We start from the raw sequence: 22,756 nt of genomic DNA on the forward strand, positions 1-22,756 counted from the left end.
TTATTTCACAATATATATCAAAACATTAAGAAGTACACCTTAATTATATACAATTTTCATTTGTCAATTATACCTCAGTAAAGCTGAAAAAAAAATTACATGCAAGATAAGAGCACGAACATAAATAAAAGGTAACAGAAGCAGAATTAGGATGTGAAAGCCTCTTTGTTTTTTCAGTCTCCATTCTTTCAGGAAGAGAAAAAGACAGTAGCTGTTTCACTAGATGAAAAGCAAATGCGGGGACTGCAAAAGTGGGATACTGCATCTCGTGTTCTCATTTTTGAAAGTGTCTACAACTGCTTATTAATTCCTCTAGGTAACTATCTGTTCTTGTTGATGATATTATTCTTTATGGATGATTGGTGATTACTGTTAATTGAAGTAAAGAGCACTGCTTTTCTCTGAACTCCAGAATGCTGTAAGGGAAACATTTTAAGCATGAAGAACAAATTTATTTTTGTAACATGGTGAAGATTAGAGATCTGAAAAAATCTATTTTTAGCTGGAAACTTATTCTCCGTGTTCTACAAGTTTTAGACTGTGTTTCTCATTGCATTCTCAATAAATGGTGCTGATCTTGTAAAGGAAGAATGCTATCAGAATGGAAGAAAAGAGAAGAATAATTGAATTCTCAGTCATTAGAGCCTAAAGTACTTTAAAAGGTCATTGAGTGTCCTTCAGAAACTTGAGTCTGTAGAAATAAAGGGGCTCATCCAAGACCACGTGGCTGGGCAAGAGCAAGGCCAGTGCTCATTCTGTGTCCCCTTTTAAGAATGTCAAATCCCGAATCTATTTAACTTAAGAAGGCATGGACAAGATTACCGAAGTCCTCACTAGAAGCACTGTTTGAATTCCTGAGCCTTATCCTTGTTTTATCTGCACTCTGCTTTTAAATTTTTGCTTCTGCCTTTATTGGGTTACATAGGATCTAGAACCTACATATAAATCAGGCATAGGGCTGACATCACCACAATCCAGGTAATAGACATATCCAACACCTCCAAAGTTTCCTTGTGTTGTTTTTGTTTTGTTTCATATAATTTTGTTTTTGTGTTAAGAAGACAATGTGAGATCTACCCTCAGCAAATTTTGAAATGCACAATACTGTATGCCCATTGAATAACTACTCCTCTTTCCCCTCCCCACATCCACTGGCAACCACTATTGTATGGTCTGCTTCTTTGAGTTTGACTATTTTAGATTCGTCATATAAGTGGCATCATGTGTATATGTCAATCCCAATCTCCCAATTTATCCCTCCCCCCACCTTTCCCCCCTGGTAACCATACGTTTGTTTCCTACATCTGTGACTCTATTTCTGTTTAGGAGTTCCTTATGTATTTTGGATATTAACTCTTTATTAGATATATGGTTTGCAAATATTTGATACCAGTTCTTAATTTTAATATGTACCATTTTTTTCCCATTTTGGAGCTCTTTGTGTTCTGTTTAAGAAAATTTTTCCTACCCGAAGCTCATTCAGATGTTCTACTTTTTACCTAAAAGTTTCATTGTTTTACCTTTCACATTTATATCTATAATACACCTGGATTTGATTTTTGTGTATGGTCTGAAGCAGGGGGTCAAGATTCATTTTCTTTTTCACATGGATGTCCATTGAGTCAGAATCATTTATTGAAAAGACCATTTTTTTTTGTCATCAATCAGGCATTTGTTTATATGTTGATGTTTCTGGATTCTTTACTTTGTTCTATCCTTGGTTTGTTGTCTATCCTTGTACCAGTACTACACTGTCTTGATACTGTAGCTTTACAACAGGTCTTGACATGTGGTAATATTGGGTTGGCCAAAACGTTCATTCGGTTTTTTCCATAAGATGGCTCTAGTAGCGTTTAGTTGTCTTTAACTTCATTCGAAACAATTTTGTTAGATTGCATTGTGACAGCTGTCATATCAGCATGCATTAAAAGAAAATTTATCAAAATTGGTGAATTTTTGTATAGCCATTTTAATATTGAAGATGGAAGAAAGAAGCAATATTTTCAGCATATTATGCTTTATTATTTCAAGAAAGGTAAAAATGTAATTGAAATGCAAAAAAAGATTTGTGCAGTGTATGGAGAAGGTGCTGTGACTGATCAAACGTGTCAAAAGTGGTTTGTGAAGTTTCGTGCTGGAGATTTCTCGCTGGATGATGCTCCACGGTCGGGTAGACCAGTTGAAGTTGATGGTGATCAAATCGAGACATTAATTGAGAACAATCAACGTTACACCCATGTGGTAGATAGCCGACATACTCAAAATATCCAAATCAAGTGTTGCAAATCATTTGCACCAGTTTGGTTATGTGAATCGCTTTGATGTTTGGGTTCCACATAAGTTAGCAGAAAAAACCTTGACCATATTTCCACATGCGATTCTCCACTGCAACGTAATGAAAACGTTCCGTTTTTAAAACAAATTGTGATGGGCGATGGAAAGTGGATACTGTACAATGTGGAATGGAAAAGATCATGGGGCAAGCGAAATGAACCACCACCAACCACAGCAAAGGCCGGTCTTCATCTGAAGAAGGTGATGTTGTGTATATGGTGGGATTGGAAGGGAGTCCTCTATTATGAGCTCCTTCTGGAAAACCAAATGATTAATTCCAACAAGTACTGCTCCCAATTAGACCACTGAAAGCAGCACTCGAGGAAAAGTGTCCAGAATTATTAAACAGAAAATGCATAATCTTCCATCAGGGTAATGCAAGACCACGTGTTTCTTTGATGACCAGGCAAAAACTATTACAGCTTGGCTGGGAAGTTCTGATTCATCCGCCATATTCACCAGACATTGCACCTTTGGATTTCCATTTGTTTCAGTCTTTACAAAAATTCTCTTAATGGAAAAAATTTCAGTTCCCTGGAAGACTGTAAAAGGCACCTGGAACAGTTCTTCACTCAAAAAGATAAAAAGTTTTGGGAAGATGGAGTTATGAAGTTGCCTGAAAAATGGCAAAAGGTAGTGGAACAAAATGGTGAATACGTTGTTCAATAAAGTTCTTGGTGAAAATGAAAAATGTGTCTTTTATGTTTAACTTTAAAAATGGAAGGAACTTTTTGGCCAACCCAATACATGAGTCCTCCGGCTGTGTAGTTCTCAAATGTTGCCTTAGCTATTCTTAGCCCTTTGCATTTCTACATAAATTGCAGAATTTGGCTTTTCAATATCCACAGGAAAAAGACCTGCTGGGGTTTTGATTTGGATTGCTTTAAGTCTATAGCTCAATTCAGGGAAAAATGACATTTTTTAAGTGAGGTCTTCCGTTCCATGAGCATGTTATATCCCTCCTTTTATGTGGGTCTTTAATTTCTCTCAGTAATATGTTATAATTTTCAGTATAGAGACCTTGTACCTCTTGTTGGATTTATTCCTAGCTATTTGATCTTTATTTTAAAAATACAGTAAAGCTATTATAAATGGCATAATTTTTTAAAGTTCATTTCCTATTTTTTGCTAGTATATATGAATTAAATGGATTTGTTTATGTTGGTCTTGTGCCCAGTGACCTTGCTAATTTATTTATTAATTCTAATAGTGTGTGGGTTTTTATAATCTTCTACAAACACAGTCAGGTCATTTGTGAATAATCACAATTTTATTTCTTCCTTTTTAATCTGCATGCCTTTTCTTTCTTTTATTGCCTTATAAATTTGCTAGGACTTTCAGGGATGATATTAGGCATCCTTTTTTATTCCCAAGTTCAGGGAGACAGTTTTTTTTTTTTTTTTTTTTTTAGGGAGACAGTTTTTAATAATTCACCAATAAGTGATGTTTATTGTAGATTTTTGACAGATATTCTTTATCTGTTTAAGAAAATTCCTCTCTTAGCTATATTTTAGCTATGTTTTATTTTATTATTGTAGTAGTTGTATGCTCTGGGACAGGCTATATCAGACTGGAATTTCTCTTCCTTAACCATCTTGGCCTCATGCCTTTTGAGGGTGTAGATCTTTCCTCACTATTTAAATCTCTTCTTTGGTTTCTGTTTTTTTTTCAGGTTTTCTACTTCTCCTTGAGTCAATTATGGTAATTTATATTTCCTAGAAAATTGTCCGTTTCATATAAGTTTTCCATTTTTTTTTGACTTGAGGAAATATGTAGTTTTATTTTTTAAATGTTTTATTTTCTTTGTAGCATTTATCACTAATGTAATTTAATTTTTCATTCATTATTTATGGTTTCTCCACTAGATTGTTGTCTCTATGACTGTGGGGACTGTGTCACAGCCTGCCACATAGTAGCCATTCAGTAAATATTTCTTGAGTGGATGATTGTGTGATCTCTCTTTAAGTATGTCCCCTTTTCCATTGCTAATGCTATTTGCTTGTTTTTTCTCTTTTTTCTTGATTCTCTTTGCAGAGGCTTATCTATTTTGTTGGTCTTTTCAAAGGACCAGCTTTAGGTTCTCTTGATCAACTCAATTTCTTTGCTTTCTTTTTAAAAAATGTCTGCTTTTCTCTTTATTAATTTCTTAATTGTATTTTCTGTATGTTTTATTATTGCTGCATTGTTCTTCTTATTGTTATCCTTATTCTAAATTCTTGAGATGAAAACTAAGTTTACTTTCTGTCTCCCTTGCTTTCTAACAAATACATTTAAGGCCATATATTTTCCTCCTCACTTTGGCTCCATTACATAGGTTTTGTTGTATAGTAGTTCCAGTGGTTTTTTTTAACTTCTAACTCATTTGTGTTTTCTGTTTTTATTTTCTCTTCAACTCACGAGTTATTTAGAAATGCATTTAAAAACGTCCAGGTGTGTAGATCTGGGCCAGGTTGGGGGGGATATTTTTTGCTATTATGTTCATTTTTAACACTACATTATGGTAATTGTGGCCTGTGTGATATCAGCTTTATGGAAATTTTTTGATACTTCCTCTGTTACCTAGAACAGGGATCCACAAACTACAGCTTGTAGGCCACATGGGCCTGGCGCCTATTTTGGAAATCAAGTTTTACTGGAACACAGCCACACCCATTTGTTTACATACTACCTATGACTGCTTTCCAGCTACAACTGCAAAGCTGAGTGGCTGTAACAGAGACCCTGTGGCCCATACAGCTTAAAACATATACTGTTTGGCCTTTCCATTAAAAAGGTTGCTGACCCTTGACTTCAAACATGGTCAATTTTTGTAACTTTTTCATATGAATTGAAAAATATGTATATTGTCTCTTGAGTAAAAGTCCCTTATAGCTTTGTTAGAATAAGCTTGTTAAGTTGTGTTATACTGATCCTTATATCCTTCCTCATTGAGAGAGATATGTATAAACCTCCCATCATAACTAAATTTGTCTATTTCCTATATTTTAGTCAGGGTTAGCCTTATATATTTTGAAGCTGTATTGTTAGTGCATAAAGAATGCACTAACAATACCCATTGTTAGTGGGAATTTGTTTCCCATTTGTTATAAAGGTTCATAACTTTTATATTGTCCTGGTATGTTTTTCCTTCATAAAATATGAAGTAGCCCTCTTTGTCCCATTTATTTATGCATATATTTATACATGCCTTGAATTCTTTCTTTGTAAAGAATGTTACTATTCCTGTTAGGATTAGGTTCAACTACATATATTAGGAAAAAAATAATAAATAAAATTAGTTTAAAGAAGAAAGATATTTTCTTGGGTAGAAGAAGTCTGGAGATAGGTATTCAAGGGCTCTGCGATACTATCAGGGACCCAGGCTCCTATCTTCTGCTTCACCATCTCGGTGTATGGTTTCCATCCTAAGGTCCCCTCATGGTCCACGAGACTTCTGGAGCTCCAGCCAGCACATCTCCATTGAGGGCCAGAAGGAAGAGGAAAGGTAGGAGGGCAAAAAGGGGCCTGTCCCAGCTCTGCCAATTTCTAATAAGTGACCTTCCCAGAAAGCCCCAGAAAACAATTCAATTTTCATCTCATTGGCAGAATTTAGTCAAGTGGCCACACCTCAGCTTCCAGGGAGGCCTGTCAGATAGCTCTGTCAGCTAAAAATTGGCATTGTTACCAAGGACATTTGGATTAGGACAGCTAGCAACTTCTGCCACTCCCTGTTTGGTGCATGTTGTAGTTCTTGTTAGTATCCTTTTCCTGTTATAACTTTCTCCATCCCTTTATTCTCAACCTTCCTCAGTTATTTTGTTTCAGGTATGTCTCTTTTAAATAGAATATAGCAAGATCTTGAGTTACTTGGTTTTAAACAATCAGAACATCTGTCTATTAATAGGTGAGTGTAACGCATTCATTTTATTATCATTGCTGGTATATGTGGCAGTATTCCTGCCATTATTTTTTTTCTGCTTTCTTTGTGCCATACTTTGTTTAATTCTTTTTACCTCTCCTTCCATTTGTTACTCTGATTGAGTTTTCCATTACCTGTTTTTTCAGCCTTAGAAATTGTCCTTATTACTGTTTTGATTCTTTTAGTTAATACTCTTAATGTTTTACAACGTTCTGTTTTGAAATAATTTCAGATTTACAGAAAAGTTGCAAGAATAGTACAAAGGATTCCTGTGTACCCTTCACCCAGATCCCCCAAATGTCAGAATTTTATCATATTTCCATTATCTTTTTTTCTTTATACCTATGGATAATTTTTCCTGAACCATTGGAGGATAAGTTACACAAATGATGTCCCTTCAGTGGATATTTCCTAAAGAACAAGGACATTCTCTTGTATAACAATAATAAAATAATCAATATCAGGAAATTAAAATTCATATAATACTGTATCTGATCCATAGATGGTATTCTAATTTCATCAGTTTTCCTAATAACATCCCTTACAGTACGAAAAACAAAACAAAAAAACCTTTATCCTGGTCCAGGATGCAGACCAGGTTCACACATTGCACATAATTGTCATGACTTTTTAGTCTCCTTTGATTGGAAACAGTTCCTGTGTCTTTTGTGACCTTAATATTTTTGAAGACTACAGGCCAGTTATTTTGGAAAAATGTCCCTCGTTTTGGATTTGTTTATGTTTTATCATAATTATATGGAGATTATATACTTTGGCAATAAGACCACAAAAGTGATGTTGTGTTCTTCTCAGTGATTTGTTTTAGGAGGCACATGATATCAATTTGTCCCATCATATGTGATTGCAACTTTGACCATGCCCTTAAGGAAGTGTCTATGAGGTTTTCCACTATAAATTTTTCCCTTTGAAATTAATAAGTATCTTGTGGGGAGTATTAGCATTCATCAGTGATCCTTTCCTAATTATTTATTATTAAGATGGTTATCGAAGGCAATGGTCTAATTCCATCATTCCGTCTACATTTACTAGTTAGCATTCTACTCCAGAGAAGGGCTTTTCCTTCTTCCCATTTGTTTATTTTTTCATTCATTTATTTATATTAGTGTGGACACCTGGATTCTTATTTTACCAATAGGTTCTAACCCATTATTGTCATTAGCTACTTTGAGACACATAGTAGACACACACAGTGGAAGCCCCTCCAATGTTCTATTGACATGTTCCCATCATTTTTTGAGTACTACCTGATTTTCTGGCACAAGAAGATGTTTCAGCTTCATCTCCTCCTTTCCTGCATTCAGCCCTGTATTCAGCATTTCTCCAAGGAGCCCTGGTTCCCTTACTTTTTTTAACAGTTCTATTGAGGTATAATTGACATACAATAAACTACATGTTTAAAGTATACAATTTGATAAGTTTTGACATATACACACCTATACACACCATCACCACAATCAAGATAATGAACATATCCATCACCCCTCAAATTTTCTTTGTGCCCCTTTGTAATTCCTCCCCCTTGCCACTTCATATCCCTTCCCTAACCCCAGGAAACCCTGACCTGCTGTCAATATATATTACTCTGCATTTTCTAGAAATATATCTGTATATATATACATATATATATAGAATATGTACTCTTTGTTTCCTTTCAAACAACAGAATTATTTTGAGATTCATCCAAGTTATAGCATGTATCATTATTTTTATTACAGAGTAGTATTAAATGATATAATTATTACCACAATTTTTTTATCCATTCACCTGTTGATAGACATTTGAGTTACTTGCAGTTTTTGTCTACTACAAATAAAGCTGCTTTGAACATTTGTGTACAAGTCTTTATATTGGATATATGCTCTCTCTTCCCTTGGAGAAATACCTAGGAGCAGACTGGCTGAATCATATGGTAGGTGTATATTTAACTTTTTAAGAAATTACCAGGGGCTGTTTTCCAAAACAGCCTGCTGGGATTTTTTATTGGGATTATATTGACTCTATTGATCATTTTGGGGAGAACTGACATCTTAAAAATATTGAGTCTTCCAGTCCATGAACATGGCATATCTCTCCATTTATTTAGGTCTTTAATTCTCTCAACAATTTTTTGTAGTTTTTGGTATATGGGTCTTGCATATCGTTTGTCAGACTTATCCCTACACATTTCATATGTTTATCCTACTGTTCTATTGTTTTAATTTCATTTTCCTACTGTTCACTGCTGCTATACAAAAATACATTTGATTTTTATATATTGAGTTTGTATCCTACAACTTTGCTAGATTCACTTGTTAATTTTAGTAGCTTTTTTTTTTAAGGGCTTGGCACAAAGGAAGGAGTTAACAGATGCTAGCCCCTTTGCCTTCTATATAAAGGTTTTTTCTAAATTAATTAATTAATTAATTTATTTTTGGCTGTGTTGGGTCTTCATTTCTGTGCGAGGGCTTTCTCTAGTTGTGGCAAGCGGGGGCCACTCTTCATCGTGGTGCACGGGCCTTTCACTGTCGCAGCCTCTCTTGTTGCGGGGCACAGGCTCCAGACGCGCAGGCTCAGTAGTTGTGGCTCACGGGCCTAGTTGCTCCGTGGCATGTGGGATCTTCCCAGACCAGGGCTTGAACCCGTGTCCCCTGCATTGGCAGGCAGATTCTCAACCACTGCGCCACCAGGGAAGCCCTTTAGTAGCTTTTTTGAAGAGTCCATTGGATTACCTACACAGGTCATCATCTGTGAATAGAGGCAGTTTTACTTCTTTCTTTCTAATCTGGATGCTTATGTTTATTTTTGTCACCTTACCACATTCACTGGAACCTCTAATAAGCTGTTGAATACAGTTTAATCACAGTGAGAGCAGTCACGGTAGCCTTGTTCTTGATCTTTGGAGATATCATTCAATTTTTCACCATTAAGTATGATGTTACCTGAAGGTTTTTCATAGGTTCTCTCATCAGTTTGAGGAAGTTTCCTTCTATTCCTAGTTTGCTGAGAGTTTTCTATTTCATCAGTAATAGATGTATTAAAAAAAAATAGATGTTGTACTTTATCAAATGCTTATTCTATAAAAACCTATTTAGATGATCATATAGTTTTTTTCTTTTTCAGTCTGTTAATATTGATGAATTACACTGATTTTTTGATTGCTAAACCAACCTTGCATTCCTGGAATAAACCCCATGAATAATGATGAATTATCCATTTTATGTATTGCTGGATTTGATTTGCTAAAAATTTATTAAGAATTTTTGCATCTGTATACACGAGGGATATTAGTTTGTGGTTTTCAATTTTGGAAAGTCTTTCTATGGCTTTGGTGTCAGAGAAATGCAGGCTTCAGAAAATGAGTTGGATAGCTTAGCCTTCTTTTCAATTTAATGGGAGAGTTTGGGTAGAATTGATATTCTTTCTTCCTTAAGTATTTGGTAGAATTCACCATTCAAGCTTTCTGGGCCTGGAGGCTTCTTTGTGGGAACCTTTTTATTTATTTAATAGATATAGGGCTATTCATGTTATCTATTTCTTCTTGAGTGAGCTTTGGTAATTTGTGTCGTTTAAGGTACTTATTCATTTTATCTAAGTAGTTGAATATATTGGCATAAAGTTGTTCATAATATTTTATCCTTTATTATCTGTAAAATCTATAGTAATGTCATCTCTGACTCCTATGTTGGTAATTTGCATCTTCTTTCTCATCTCTATATTGGTAATTTGTGTCTCTTCTGATAAGTCCGGCTAGAGGTGTAACAGTTTTACTGCATATCTCAAAGAATCAACTTTGGTTTCACTCGTTTTCTCTGTTTTTTCATTTATGTCAACTCTGATCTGTGTTATTTCCTTACTTTTGCTTACTTTGAACTTCCTTCATTCTTCTTTTTCTAGTTTTTTAAAAGGTGGATGGAAGCTGAGTTCCATTATTTGAGACCTATCTTTTCATATAAATGTTGAGCGCTATAAATTTCCTTCTCTAAGTACTGTTTTAGTTGTATCCCACAAATTTTGGTACGCTTTCATTTTTATTAAGTTCAAAATACTTTCTAATTTTTCTTTTTACTTCCTCTTTGATCCACAAGTTATTTAAAAGTATGTTATTTAGTTTCTAAATACTTGGGGTTTTCATGATATCTTTCTGTTATTGATGTTTAATGCCATTGTGGTCAGAAAAAATACTTTTTGTGACTTGAATCCTATTAAAATTATTTAAAATGTTTTGTTTAATTATATTTTATTTAATTTTTATATAAATTTATTTACTTATTTTTGGCCACACTGGGTCTTCCTTGCTGCATGCAGGCTTTCTCTAGTTGCGGTGAGCGGGGACTACTCTTTGTTGTGGTGCATGGGCTTCTCATCGCGGTGGCCTCTGTTGTTGCGGAGCACGGGCTCTAGGCATGTGGGCTTCAGTAGTTGTGGCACGTGGGCTCAGTAGTTGCAGCTCACGGGCTCTAGAGCACAGGCTCAGTAGTTGTGGCACCTGGGCTTAGTTGCTCCGCAGCATGTGGGATCTTCCCGGACCAGGGCTCGAACCCATGTCCCCTGCATTGGCAGGTGGATTCTTAACCATTGTGCCACCAGGGAAGTCCTAATTTTTAAAATTGAAGTATAATTGACCTACAATACTATGTTAGTTCCAGGTGCACAACACAGTGATTCAATAATTCTATACCTTACAAAACAGTCACCACGGTAAGTCAAGTTACCATCTGTCACCATACAAAGTTATTATAATATTATTGACTGTGTTCCCCATGCCATACATTGAGAATGTTTTATGACCCAGAATGTGGTCTATATAGGTAACTTTTCTGCGTACACCTGAAAAGGATATGTATTTTGCTGTTGGGTAGAGTATGCTTAGAAATATCAATTAGATTAAGTTTTTTTAAAGTTAATCAAAATCTCTTTATTGTTTCTCATTTAGAGATATAAAGGGCAAAACCAATAAAAATAAAGACATTTACTCAACTTAACAGCTGGTATGCAGTCTGAGATTGTATAGCTCTAATTACTCAGAAGGCTGCCTAAGATAGTAATTGCCCTTTTCTCTTCATTTTCAATACTGATTTTTTTCCCTTCCAATTCATCCCTTAAATATTTCCAGTACAGATTTTTCTCTCCCCAGTTCATTCTTTAAATATAATTTACTCTGTGGTAATAAGAAGACTTAGCAGACTGGAATACACATTTTGTGAAAAATAAAGGAAGAGAAAAGCTTTGCCCTTAAGACATTTTTGTTGTTGTTGTTGTTAAAATACAACACATACTCAGGTGACAGAATGCCAGCAAATATACAGGTGCAAATGTGAACACTGTACTCATTTCTTAGGCACAAGGAAAAAGAGAGTGGAAATTTTATTTTAAACCAAGCTAGAATGTTTCTCTTTTTAATCTCATGCTTTATATATTTGTTTTTACTAATAATTTTCTATAAGAATGAGTTTTTAAAACTTCATGTATATAACAAACCTAGGTACAACAATACCTATGTAGTATTCTTGCCAGACCTTGGTGTAATAATAAAATAATCAAATCTAAAATGTGGCACATTCTACAAGATGACTGGCCTGAACCTTGAAAAAAAATCAATGACTAGGAATAAGGAGACTCATAGATCAAGATGTTTTATAATGTAGTTCAAGTCTTTACTTTTACTGGCATTTGTGTGCACTGTTCTATCAATTTTTGAGGGAAGGGTATTGACATCTCTATAATTGTAGATTTGTCTATTTTCCTCATGATTCTATCAGCTTTTTATTTATAGCTTCTGAAGCCCTGTTATTGTGTGCCTACATGTTTAGGACTGTTATGTATTTTTTATGAATTAACCTTTGTATCATTAGGAAATTATCTTCATCTCTGTTAATATTCTTCTCTCTGAAATTAACTTTGATATTGGTATAACCACACTTACTCTCTTTTGAGTTTTGTTAGCATGTTGTATCCTTTCACTTTTAACTTATTTGTGTCTTTAAATTTAAAGTGTGATTTTTGTACTTAGCATATAGTTGGGTCTAGGAATTATCCAATCTGACAATCTCTCCCATTTAATTGACATATTTGGATCCTTTACATTTAATGTGATTATTAATGAAGTTAGGTTTAAAATCTACCATCTTGCTTCTATTGTCTATTCGTTTTCTGTATTTGTCTCATCTAATTTCTGTTCACTTTTTCCTCTTTCTTATGCCTTCTTTTGGATTGAGTAATTTTTATGATTTAATTTTACCTCCTTTGTAGGTTTATTAGTGATAATCTTTTGTTATATTACTTTAGTAGCGTTTCTCAACATTGTCACTATTGACATCATGGGCCAGACAACTATAGTGGCAAGGAGAAGTCCTGTGCATTGTAGGATATTAAGTAGCATCTGTGGCCTCCACCCACTAGATGCCAGTAGCACTTCCTTAGTTGTGACAGTCAAAAATGTCTCCAGACAGTGCCAAATGTTCCCTGAAGGGTGAAATCACCCCTGGTTGAAAAGCACTGGTATATATATATATATATATATACACATACACACACACACACACACACACACACACATACACACACACACATATATATATATACATACATATATATATATTTTACTTATCACAGTTTGCCTTGAAGTAATATTATACTAGTTCACATGTAGTATTAAGAACCTTGCACCACGGTACTTCCATTTCTCTCCTCTTGGTTTTTGTGCTAATACTGTCATACATTTTACTTGTATGTATGCTATAAACCCATAGTATGTTGTTATTAGTTTTACTTTAAATAGTTGATTATCTTTCCAAGAAACTTAAATTAAGAAAAAAGTCTGTATTTACGCAGTTTCCAGTGCTCTTCATTTCTTTGTTTCCATCTGGCATCATTTTCTTTCTTCTTGAAGAATGTCATTTAATATTTCTGATAATGCAAGTCTTCTAGCAATATATTCTTTCAACTTTTATATATCTGAAAAAAGTCTTTACTTCAATTCCAGTTTTAAAACATGTTTTCGATGGGTAAAGAACTGTAGGTTGACTTTTTTTCCTTTCAGAACTATAAAGATATTTCTCCACTGTCCAACAAGAAAGTGACTATCATCTTTAGCTTTTTCCTGTCTACTTAACTTGTCTTTTTTTCCTGATTTCTTTTTTTTTAAATTGGGGTATAGTTGTTTTACAATGTTGTGTTAGTTTCTAATGTACAGTGAAGTGGAGTTCCCTGTGCTATACAGCAGATTCTCATTAGTTACCTATTTTATACATATTAGTGTATATATGTTAATCCCAATCTCCCATTTCATCCCACACCCCCCTTTCCCCCTTTGGTGTCCATACTTTTGTTCTCTACATCTGTGTCTCTATTTCTGCCTTGGAAACCAGTTCATCAGTACCATTTTTCTAGATTCCACAAATATGCATTAATATATGATATTTGTTCTTCTCTTTCCGATTTCACTCTGTATGACAGTCTCCAGGTCCATCCACGTCTCTACAAGTGACCCAATTTCGTTCCTTTTTATGGCTGAGTAATATTCCATTGTATATATGTACCACATCTTCTTTATCCATTCATCTGTGGATGGACATTTAGGTTGCTTCCATGACCTGGCAATTGTAAATAGTGCTGCAGTGAACACTGGGGTGCATGTGTCTTTTTGAATTATGGTTTTCTCTGGGTATATACCCAGTAGTGGGATTGCTGGGTTGTAGGGTAGTTCTATTTTTAGTTTTTTAAGGAACCTCCATACCGTTCTCCATAGTGGCTGTATCAATTTACATTCCCACCAACAGTGTAGGAGGGTTCCCTTTTCTCCACACCCTATACAGCATTTATTGTTTGTAGATTTTTTGATGATGCCCATTCTAACTGGTGTGAGGTGATACCTCATTGTAGTTTTGATTTGCATTTCTTTAATAATTCCTGATTTCTTTTAAGATTCTCTTTATCACTGGTTTAAAACGATTTGATTATAGTGTACCATGGTGTAATTGTTTTCATGTGTCCTGTGCTTGGGTTTCATTGAGCTTCTTAGACCTGTGGATTTACATTTTTCATCAAATTTAGAAAAATCTAAGCCATTATTTCTACAAAATGTTTTCTGTTCTACTCACTCCTCTTCTTTGGATAGTCCAATTACACATACATTTGGCTACTTGATATTGTCTCACAGTTCGTTGCTTTTAATCTTTTTTTTGACAGAAAAAAAATCTGTGATTTATTTTGTAGAGTCTCAACTGCTGTGTCTTCAAGTTCACTAATCTTTTTTCTGTAATGTTTAATTTTCTGTTAACCCTATCCAGTGTACTTTTTATCTCATGTGTTGTAATTTTCATCTCCAGAAGTCTGATTTGGGTCTTTATTTCTTTCTGTCTCTACTTAACATGTTCAGTCTTTGCTCTAGCTTCTTGAAAATATAGAATAGTTATAATATCTGTTTTAATGTATGTGTCTGCTAATTACTGTTGCTAGATATGCCTCACTTCTGGGTCAATTTCATTTGATTTTCTCTCTTCATTATGGGTTGGGTTTTTCTGCTGCTTGGCGTGCCTGGCAATTTTTGATTGAATGCAGACATTTTGAATTTTACCTTATTGGGTGTTAGATATATTTATATTCCTAAAAATATTCTTGAGCTTTGCTTTGAGATACTGTTAATAGAAATAGTTTGATCCTTTTGGGTCTTGCTTTTAAGCTTTATTAGGCAAAAACAAAGCAGTATTTAACGTAAGGTTCATTTTCTCTACTCCTGAGGCTAGACCCTTTTTAGTACTCTGTTGTCTTCTGAATTATGAGATTTCCCATTAAGGCTTTTGGGGACAGGCAGTATTACTGGCCCTGGGTATACTTTGAGGATAGTTCCCTTTAATCCTTCTGGGTTATTGTTTCCCTGGCCTTATGTAGTTTCCTCACATATGTGCCCTGATCACTACTCAACTGAACACTTGAAGGTGACCCTCTAAAGATCTCTGGAATTCTCTTTGCTGCTTTCTCCTCTACAGTCCTTTGCCCTGCAAATTCAAGCCTCCTTGGCTTTCCCAGAGCCTCAGCTCTATCTTCTCAACTTGAGACCTTCAAGCTCTAGGTGGGGTTCCCCTCCCTTTGCTGCAGCCTGGAAACTTTCTTCGTGTAGTAAGCTGAGACTCATCTTGCTTCTCATCTCCCAGGTTTCACTGTCCTTCACTGCCTGTTTTCCAAGGTCTTGTGAGTCATGGTTTCACTTTTTTTTTCTTCTTTTTACACTTTTTTAGTTGTTTCAAGAAGGGGATAAGTCTGGTCCCCATCCCTCCATCTTAGCCTGTACTGTGGTTCTTTTAAGTTAACAATGCTATTTAGAAACCAAGGTCTGGGTGCTAGGTATACTCATTACTCTTAGAGTGTCATTGCTTCTAGACTCTCTCAGTAGATAGAGCTAGGAAGAAGTATGTATGTGTGCATATTCATGTACACACCCCCCCCCATGAGTTCAAACCAATAACTCCAATCCTTTCCCACATCTTAGGGTTCATTCTAGCATTCTCCCTTTCCATACTTACAATTCTCTTCTCTGACCTAGAGAAACTTTGTTCCTGCTATCCATAATATGTTAACTTATTGCTCAATCCTAGAATATACAGAAAGTAGTTTCAGAATTGCTAACCTATACAAACTGCTGTGGACTCAATGTCTGTGGCCCCCCACCTACCCCCAAATTCACATGTAGAAGCCCTAATCCCTAATGTGATGGTATTTGGAGGTGGAGCATTTGGAAGATAATTAGGTCATGAGGGTGGAGCCCTCATGAATGGGATTACTGCCCTTTTAAGAAGAGACACAAGAGAGATGATCACTCTCTCCACCATGTGTGGACACAGCAAGAAGGTATCTGCAAACCAGAAAGAGTGCCTTTACCAGGAACCAAATCAGCTGGCACCTTGATCTTGCATTTCCTAGCCTCCAGGACTATGAGAAATAAAATCCTGTTGTTGAAGCCACCCAGTCTCTGGTATTTTTGTTGTAGCAGCCTGAACTGAGTATTAACCTACTAACTGAAGATCGAAATTTGTTTGAAGTTCTTTTTGTCTTCTTCCTGAGAGTACATACTCAAATGTGTTCAAAAGTTACTTGAGTTTTGTCTTTTTGCCCTCCACCGCTTCCCTGTGGTTATTATTATTCTTTTGAAAGACAGGGCTTTTTCCTGGTTATTTTCCATTTTAGAATTTTTTAAACCCATACTTTTTTTTCCCTTTGGGGTATGTGAAATATCAACATGGTTCTAAAAGTCAAAAGTCAGAACTATATAGTTTAGAGTTTATTTTGTGTATCGTGAGATGTGGATCTGATTTTATGTCTTTCTAAATGGCTATCCACCTGTCCCAAAACCGCTTACTAAAAAGCTATTCTTTACCCCAGTTATTTTAGATGCTTCCTTTTATCACATTCAATAATTCCCTATTTGTTTAGATCAATTTCTAGACTTTCTATTCTGTCTGGCTGTCTATTTGTGTACCGGCACATAATTATTGTATGTTTTACTGTCTGCTACAGCCAGTCCTCAATAGGTTTTCTTTTTCTGTGTTTCCCTATTCTTACATGTTTAGTTTTCCATGTGAACTTTACTGTCAACTTGGCTAGCTCCAGCAGAAACTTTTTGGTATTGTGATTGTGTTAAATTTATAAATTAATTTGTAATTAATCTTTATGATGTTTGCATAATCCCTTTTGAGAACACTGGATGTCTTTCCATTTGCTGTAGTCTACTTTTGTGTCTTTCAAGAAAGTGTTAAGTTTTTCTCATATAGATTTTGTGCATGTCTTGTTTAGGTTTATTCCTATTTTATCTTCCTTTTTTTAAATTCAAAATCACTTCATTTCTTAAAATTCTGTACAAATGGGAAGAGAATAATGTGATTGGTCCTTTAACATCATATTCACAATGAGAGGATTTTATAAATTTGAACACAAATTATCTTGCAGAAAGCAGAGCAAGCTCATTATCAAATCATTTATATAACTAATACAATGTTTGAATCAACTGAATGTTTACAATAGCCATCTTTTTATGACATAATTTCTCTAAAACCTATCTCACAATTTTGAAAGAATAAGCCATATAAGTGAGTGTCACAGGAAAGTAAACAAACTAGCTTGTTAGAGCTAGCAGAGTTCTCACCTTCGCCCCCTTGAAAGTCTGTGACTTAGGGAGTAATGGAACTACAAGTCTCTTTGATGTTTCACATGTAGCCAGAAAGCACTTTGCTAATCAGAAGCTTTCTTTTACTGTTAGAAAACTCATGTACCTGACCTTATCTTTTCTTTCCAAAGAATGGCTAATAAGCTTTACTTCTGCAACTCTAGGGAATATTTTGTCACCAAAAGTTAGGGAAGGTTTGACCTGAGTAGACTGGAAGATGTGGAGGAAGAAACGTGAGTTAGACCATTCATTCTCAAACTTGGCTGAATATTGGAATCACTTAAGCAGTTTAAAAACTATACCTAGCCAATCTGAAAAGGCTATCTAGTGTATGATTCCAACAAAATGACATGCTGTAAAAGGAAAGACAGTAAAAGGATCAGTGGTTCCCAGGGGTTTGACAGGAGGGAGGAATGAATAGGCAGAGCTTAGAGAATTTTTAGGGCAGTGAAATTATTCTGTGTGGGTCCCTCCTCCAGAGATGGTGATTTTTATAATGGGGTAAAGGATGAGGCCTGAGTGTCAGGACTTACAAAAGAGAGATCTTTAATGTTCTCACCACAAAAAAAGAAGTGGCAATTATGTGACCTGATGGAGGCTTAGCTAATACTATGGTAGCAATCATTTTGCTATATGTAAGTATCAAATCAACACATTGTACACCTTAAACTTACACAGTTTATATGTCAATTATATCTCAAAAAAGCTGGAAAAAAGAATAGGGGAAAAAGAAATTTAAAAGTTAATTACACAATTAATTCGTTGCAGCTGTGATAAGTGCTGTAAGGTGATCAGGGAAGTCTTTGCTGAAGAAAGCATTCTTAAGCTGGCTTCTGAGGGGTGAGTAGAAATTAGTCAAGTAAAAATAGGGGGAAACCCCAGGCAGAGGACATAGCATGTTGGAAGGCCTGATAGGGAAGGAGGTTGTGTGTTCTAACACAGTGGTTCTGAAACTTTGCTGCACATGGGATTCTTTGTTTGCATTTTGAATGGGTTTGTTTTTTCCACTGTGACTCTTTTTATTGTTTGTCTATTTGAAGGCTATTACATCTGTATTAACGTTTTTACCTTCCAGAATGATTTTATTCCTTGCATTAATTTTACCTTTGATTCTCTAGCGCTTTCCAGATAAATATTATGTCTTATCCGTAAATAGAAATAGTTTTACTTCTCCAGTTCCTGTGCCTCTAATTGATTTCTTATGTGTAAGTGCATTGCCTAGTATCTCCTTTATATTTAAATAACAGTGGAAAATAGTAGGCAGTCTTACTTTGTTTCTGATCCTTGTGAAATTCCTATAGTATTTCACTATTAAGATTGTATTCAGGACTAAGGTATACGTACTTTTTCCTATTAAGAAAATATCCATAAATCCATAATTACCTCTTTTGTTCTGTGTTTAATCAGGAATGACTGTTGAATTTTGTTAATTTTTCAGGACCTATGAAGGTAATTTTTTCTTTAGATCTATTAATATGATGTATTATATTAATAGATTTCCTACTATTGAACCAAGCTTGCCTTCCTGGAAAAACATCCTACTAGGTTCTCTTAATATGATATTGGGCTATTTTGGCTAATATTTTATTTAGTACTTTTGCATCAACAGTCATAAGTGATAACTTTTTGGAATTTTTTTGTATTGTTTTTATCAGGTTTAGGTTTCCATATTATACTTGATTCATAAGAGTTGTTTGAAGTTTTCTTTCATTTTCTAGGCTCTGGTACAATGTATGTAACATTGGGGACAATGTATTCTTTGACAATTCCTCTATGAAAGCAATAGGGCCTTTTATTTGGGGGGCGGGGGATAGTTCCTTGATGTATTCCTCTGTTTCTTTTATGGTAATTGATCTATTTATGCTTTTTTTCCTAATGAGGTCCATTGTGGTAAACTGTATTTTCTTAAGAAATTATCCATTTTGTCTCATTTTCAAATTTATTTGCATAGAGATCTATCTGCCAGAGAGTCTCTTATGGTATTTTAAATCTCTTCTATTTCAACAGTTATCTCCCCCTCGTTATTTCGTATTTTGTATATTTGTGCTTTGTCCCTTTTCCACCTTGATTATGTTAGCTAGTAGTGTGTCTATTTTGTTAATTTCCCCCAAGACAGTCGTTTTTGTTTATTAATTTGATTGTTTTTTCCTACTCCCACCCTCATTAATTTTTATTTTATCTTTTATTATTTCCTTCCTTATGTTTTATTTTGATTATTTCTTGTGCTTTATCTTAGCATTTGGAGTTTGGAATTTATTTAATATATTTTTTGTCTTTCATTTTTATTGATATAAGTGCTTAAGGCTATGAATTTCTGCTGATCTCTGCTTTATATTTCATAGATGCTAGGATAGTAGCAGTATTTTCATTTTCATTATTTTTTTAAAAGTCGTTTAATTTTGGTTTCCATTTCACCCACCCATTGTGTTCCTGTCTTCCTTCCCTTCTATCTTGTATCTATGCTGTAGCTTTTCTGAAATGGTCCGTCTCCATAACATCCTCAGAAAAGAAACAGAAAACAAACCTGAAGCCCTTCATAGTTGGCCTGTTTCTCCAGCCATCGCCTGGCTAACACTTGTTTTTGAAGACTAAGCTCAACTTTAGGAATTCTTCTCTGATACCCCTCAACCTCCAATACCAACCCAGTTAGTACTCCTTCTGAGAACTAAATAGAATCCTATATTTCCTTTTTCATAATACTTGTAACAGTATATTTTAATATTTTGTCTCTCTATTAACATTGTAAGATTCTTGAAACAAATGCTTCCCTTTAATCACTGTATCCCTGGTGCTCAATAAATAATTGTTGAATATCCCTTCAGCTATAGACTTCAAAACTAGTATTCTGACCTGTGAGTTCTAGCAAACTCTAGAGCTTCTTCATAACCTTAGTTTGGTTTGTTGATTTTAGCTTTTCAGTTGAAGTATAACACACATACAGAAGAGCACACTAATTATGTGTCCAGCTCAATCAACTTTCATAAACATACCCACACAACCTCAACACAGATCACCACCTCCATGAATTTTCACAAAGTGAAATGTGTCTATGAAACTGCAACACATATCAAGAAATGAAACTTACTATCCTTCCAGAAGCCCCCATTGTGGCTTCTCCCAATTGATTATGGTATAGCATCCAGAATATGTAAAGAACTCTTACGCTAAACAATAAAAAGACAAGCAACTCAATTTAAAAATGGGCATTCAACATGGAACTGGAAGCAATTAGGCAAGAAAAAGAAATAAAAAGCATCCAAATTGGAAAGGAGGAAGTAAAATTATCTCTGTTTACAGATGACATAATCTTATACATAGAAAGCCCCAAAGACTCCACTAAAAAAACTATTAGAACGAATGAATTCAGCAAAGTTGCAGGATACTAAATCAGTGCCAAAAAATCAGTTGTGTTTGTATACACTAACAATGAACAATCCAAAAAGGAAATTAAGAGGACAATTAAGAGGACAATCCATTTACAATAGCATCAAAATGAATTAAATACTTAGGAATAAACCTAACCAAAAAGTGAAAGACTTGTACACTGAAAACTGCAAAGTGCTGCTGAAAGAAATAAAAGAAGACACAAATAAATAGACATCCCATGTACATGGATTGAATAACTTAATATTGTTAAGATGTCAATACTACTCAAAGCGATTTACAGATTTAATGCAGTCCTTATCAAAATCCCAATAGCGTTGTGTTTTGTTTGTCTACAGAAATAGAAAAATATATCCTAAAATTCATATGGAATCTCAAGGGACCCTGAATAGCCAAAACAATTTTGAAAAAGAAGAACAAAATTGGAAGTCTCACACTTCCTCATTTCAAAACTTACTAAAAAGCCACAGTAATCAAAACAGTGTGGTACTAGCATAAAAACGGACATAAAAACCAGTGGAGCAGAATAGTGAGTCCCAAATTAAACTCTCATGTATGTAGTCAAATGATCTTTGACCAAGGTTCCAGAACACTTGATGGGGAAAGGACATTCTCTTCAATAAGTGATGCTGGGAAAACTGGATAGTCACATGCAAAAGAATAAAGTTGGGCCCTTACCTTACACAGTATACAAAAACTAACTCAAAGTGGAATAAAAACCTAAATGTAAGACCTAAATCTATAAAAGTCCCAGAAGAAAATGGAAAAGCTCATGAGATCGAATTTGGCAATGACTTCTCGGATATTACACCAAAAGCACAGGCAACAAAAGCAAAAATAGACAAATGCACTACATTAAACTTAAAAACTTTTTGATCATCAAAGGAAATAATTAACAGAGTGAAAAGGCAGCCTACATCATGGGAGAAGATATTTGCAAATTATATATCTGATAAGGGGTTAATACCCAGAATATAAAGAGAATTCCTACAACTCAACAACAAAATAACCCAATTTAAAAATGGGCAAAGGACTTTAGCAGACATTTCTCCAAAGAAGATACACAAATGGCCAGCAAACATGAGAAGATGCTCAACATCACTAATCATTAAAAAAATGCAAATCAAAACCACAGTGAGATATCAATTCATACCCACTAGGATGGCCATTATCAAAAACACAGAAAAGAACAAATGTTTGGTGAGCATGTGAAGAAGTTGGAACCCTTGTGCCCTGGGAATGTAAAATGGTGTAGTCTGTATGGAAAACAATACGGAGGTTCCTCAGAAAATTAAAACTAAAAGTACCATATGATCCAGCAATCTCTGTGTATATCCAACAGAATTGAAAACAGGATCTCAAAGAGATTTGCACACCCATGTTTATTACAGCATTATTCACAATAGCCAAGATGTGGAACCAACCTAAATGTACTTCATTTTGGGGGAAGCTATTTTGAGTGGCATTTTTTAAAAGCTTCCATTTACAAATGTTCATTGCTGGAATATAGAAACAAAACTGATTTGTATGTCTGTGTTAATCTTGTACTTTATGACCTTGCTAACCTCATATAGACAATCATGTTGTGTGCAAATAGAAGGAACACATACAGGATTTGTATGTTGAATAATTCAGAACTCATGAATAAAATCAAAGATCTAAATAAATGGAGAGGGGCTTCCCTGGTGGCACAGTGGTTAAGAATCCGCCTGCCAATGCAGGGGACATGGGTTTGAGCCCTGGTCCAGGAAGATCCCTCATGCCACAGAGCAACTAAGCCTGTGCACCACAACTACTGAGCCTGCACTCTAGAGCCCGTGAGCCACAACTACTGAAGCCTGCACGCCTAGAGCCCATGCTCTGCAACAAGAGAAGCCACTGCAATGAGAAGCCCGTGCACGGCAGCAAAGCGTAGCCCCTGCTCGTCGCAACTAGAGAAAGCCCACGTGCAGCAATGAAGGCCCAACGCAGCCAAAAAAATA

The 22,756-nt window shown here is 35.1% G+C and overlaps 1 protein-coding gene across 5 annotated transcripts in view; it reads left to right on the plus strand.

Annotated features, from left to right (window-relative positions):
- Positions 1 to 22,756, plus strand: part of BRCC3 (BRCA1/BRCA2-containing complex subunit 3) — a 70,613-nt gene that overhangs the window by 38,650 nt on the left and 9,207 nt on the right. For 3 of the 5 annotated variants that reach the window (XM_082447884.1, XM_082447885.1, XM_082447887.1), the window contains one exon: positions 5,744 to 5,818. The exons of the other annotated variants lie outside the window; for them this stretch is intronic. In XM_082447884.1, the coding sequence (XP_082304010.1) occupies positions 5,744 to 5,818 (75 nt within the window). The remainder of the gene's footprint in view (positions 1 to 5,743; positions 5,819 to 22,756) is intronic. 5 annotated transcript variants of the gene reach the window in all.

The sequence above is a fragment of the Balaenoptera physalus genome, assembly GCF_965194825.1.
Source record: "Balaenoptera physalus genome assembly, chromosome: X".
NCBI classification, from domain to species: Eukaryota; Metazoa; Chordata; class Mammalia; order Artiodactyla; family Balaenopteridae; genus Balaenoptera; species Balaenoptera physalus.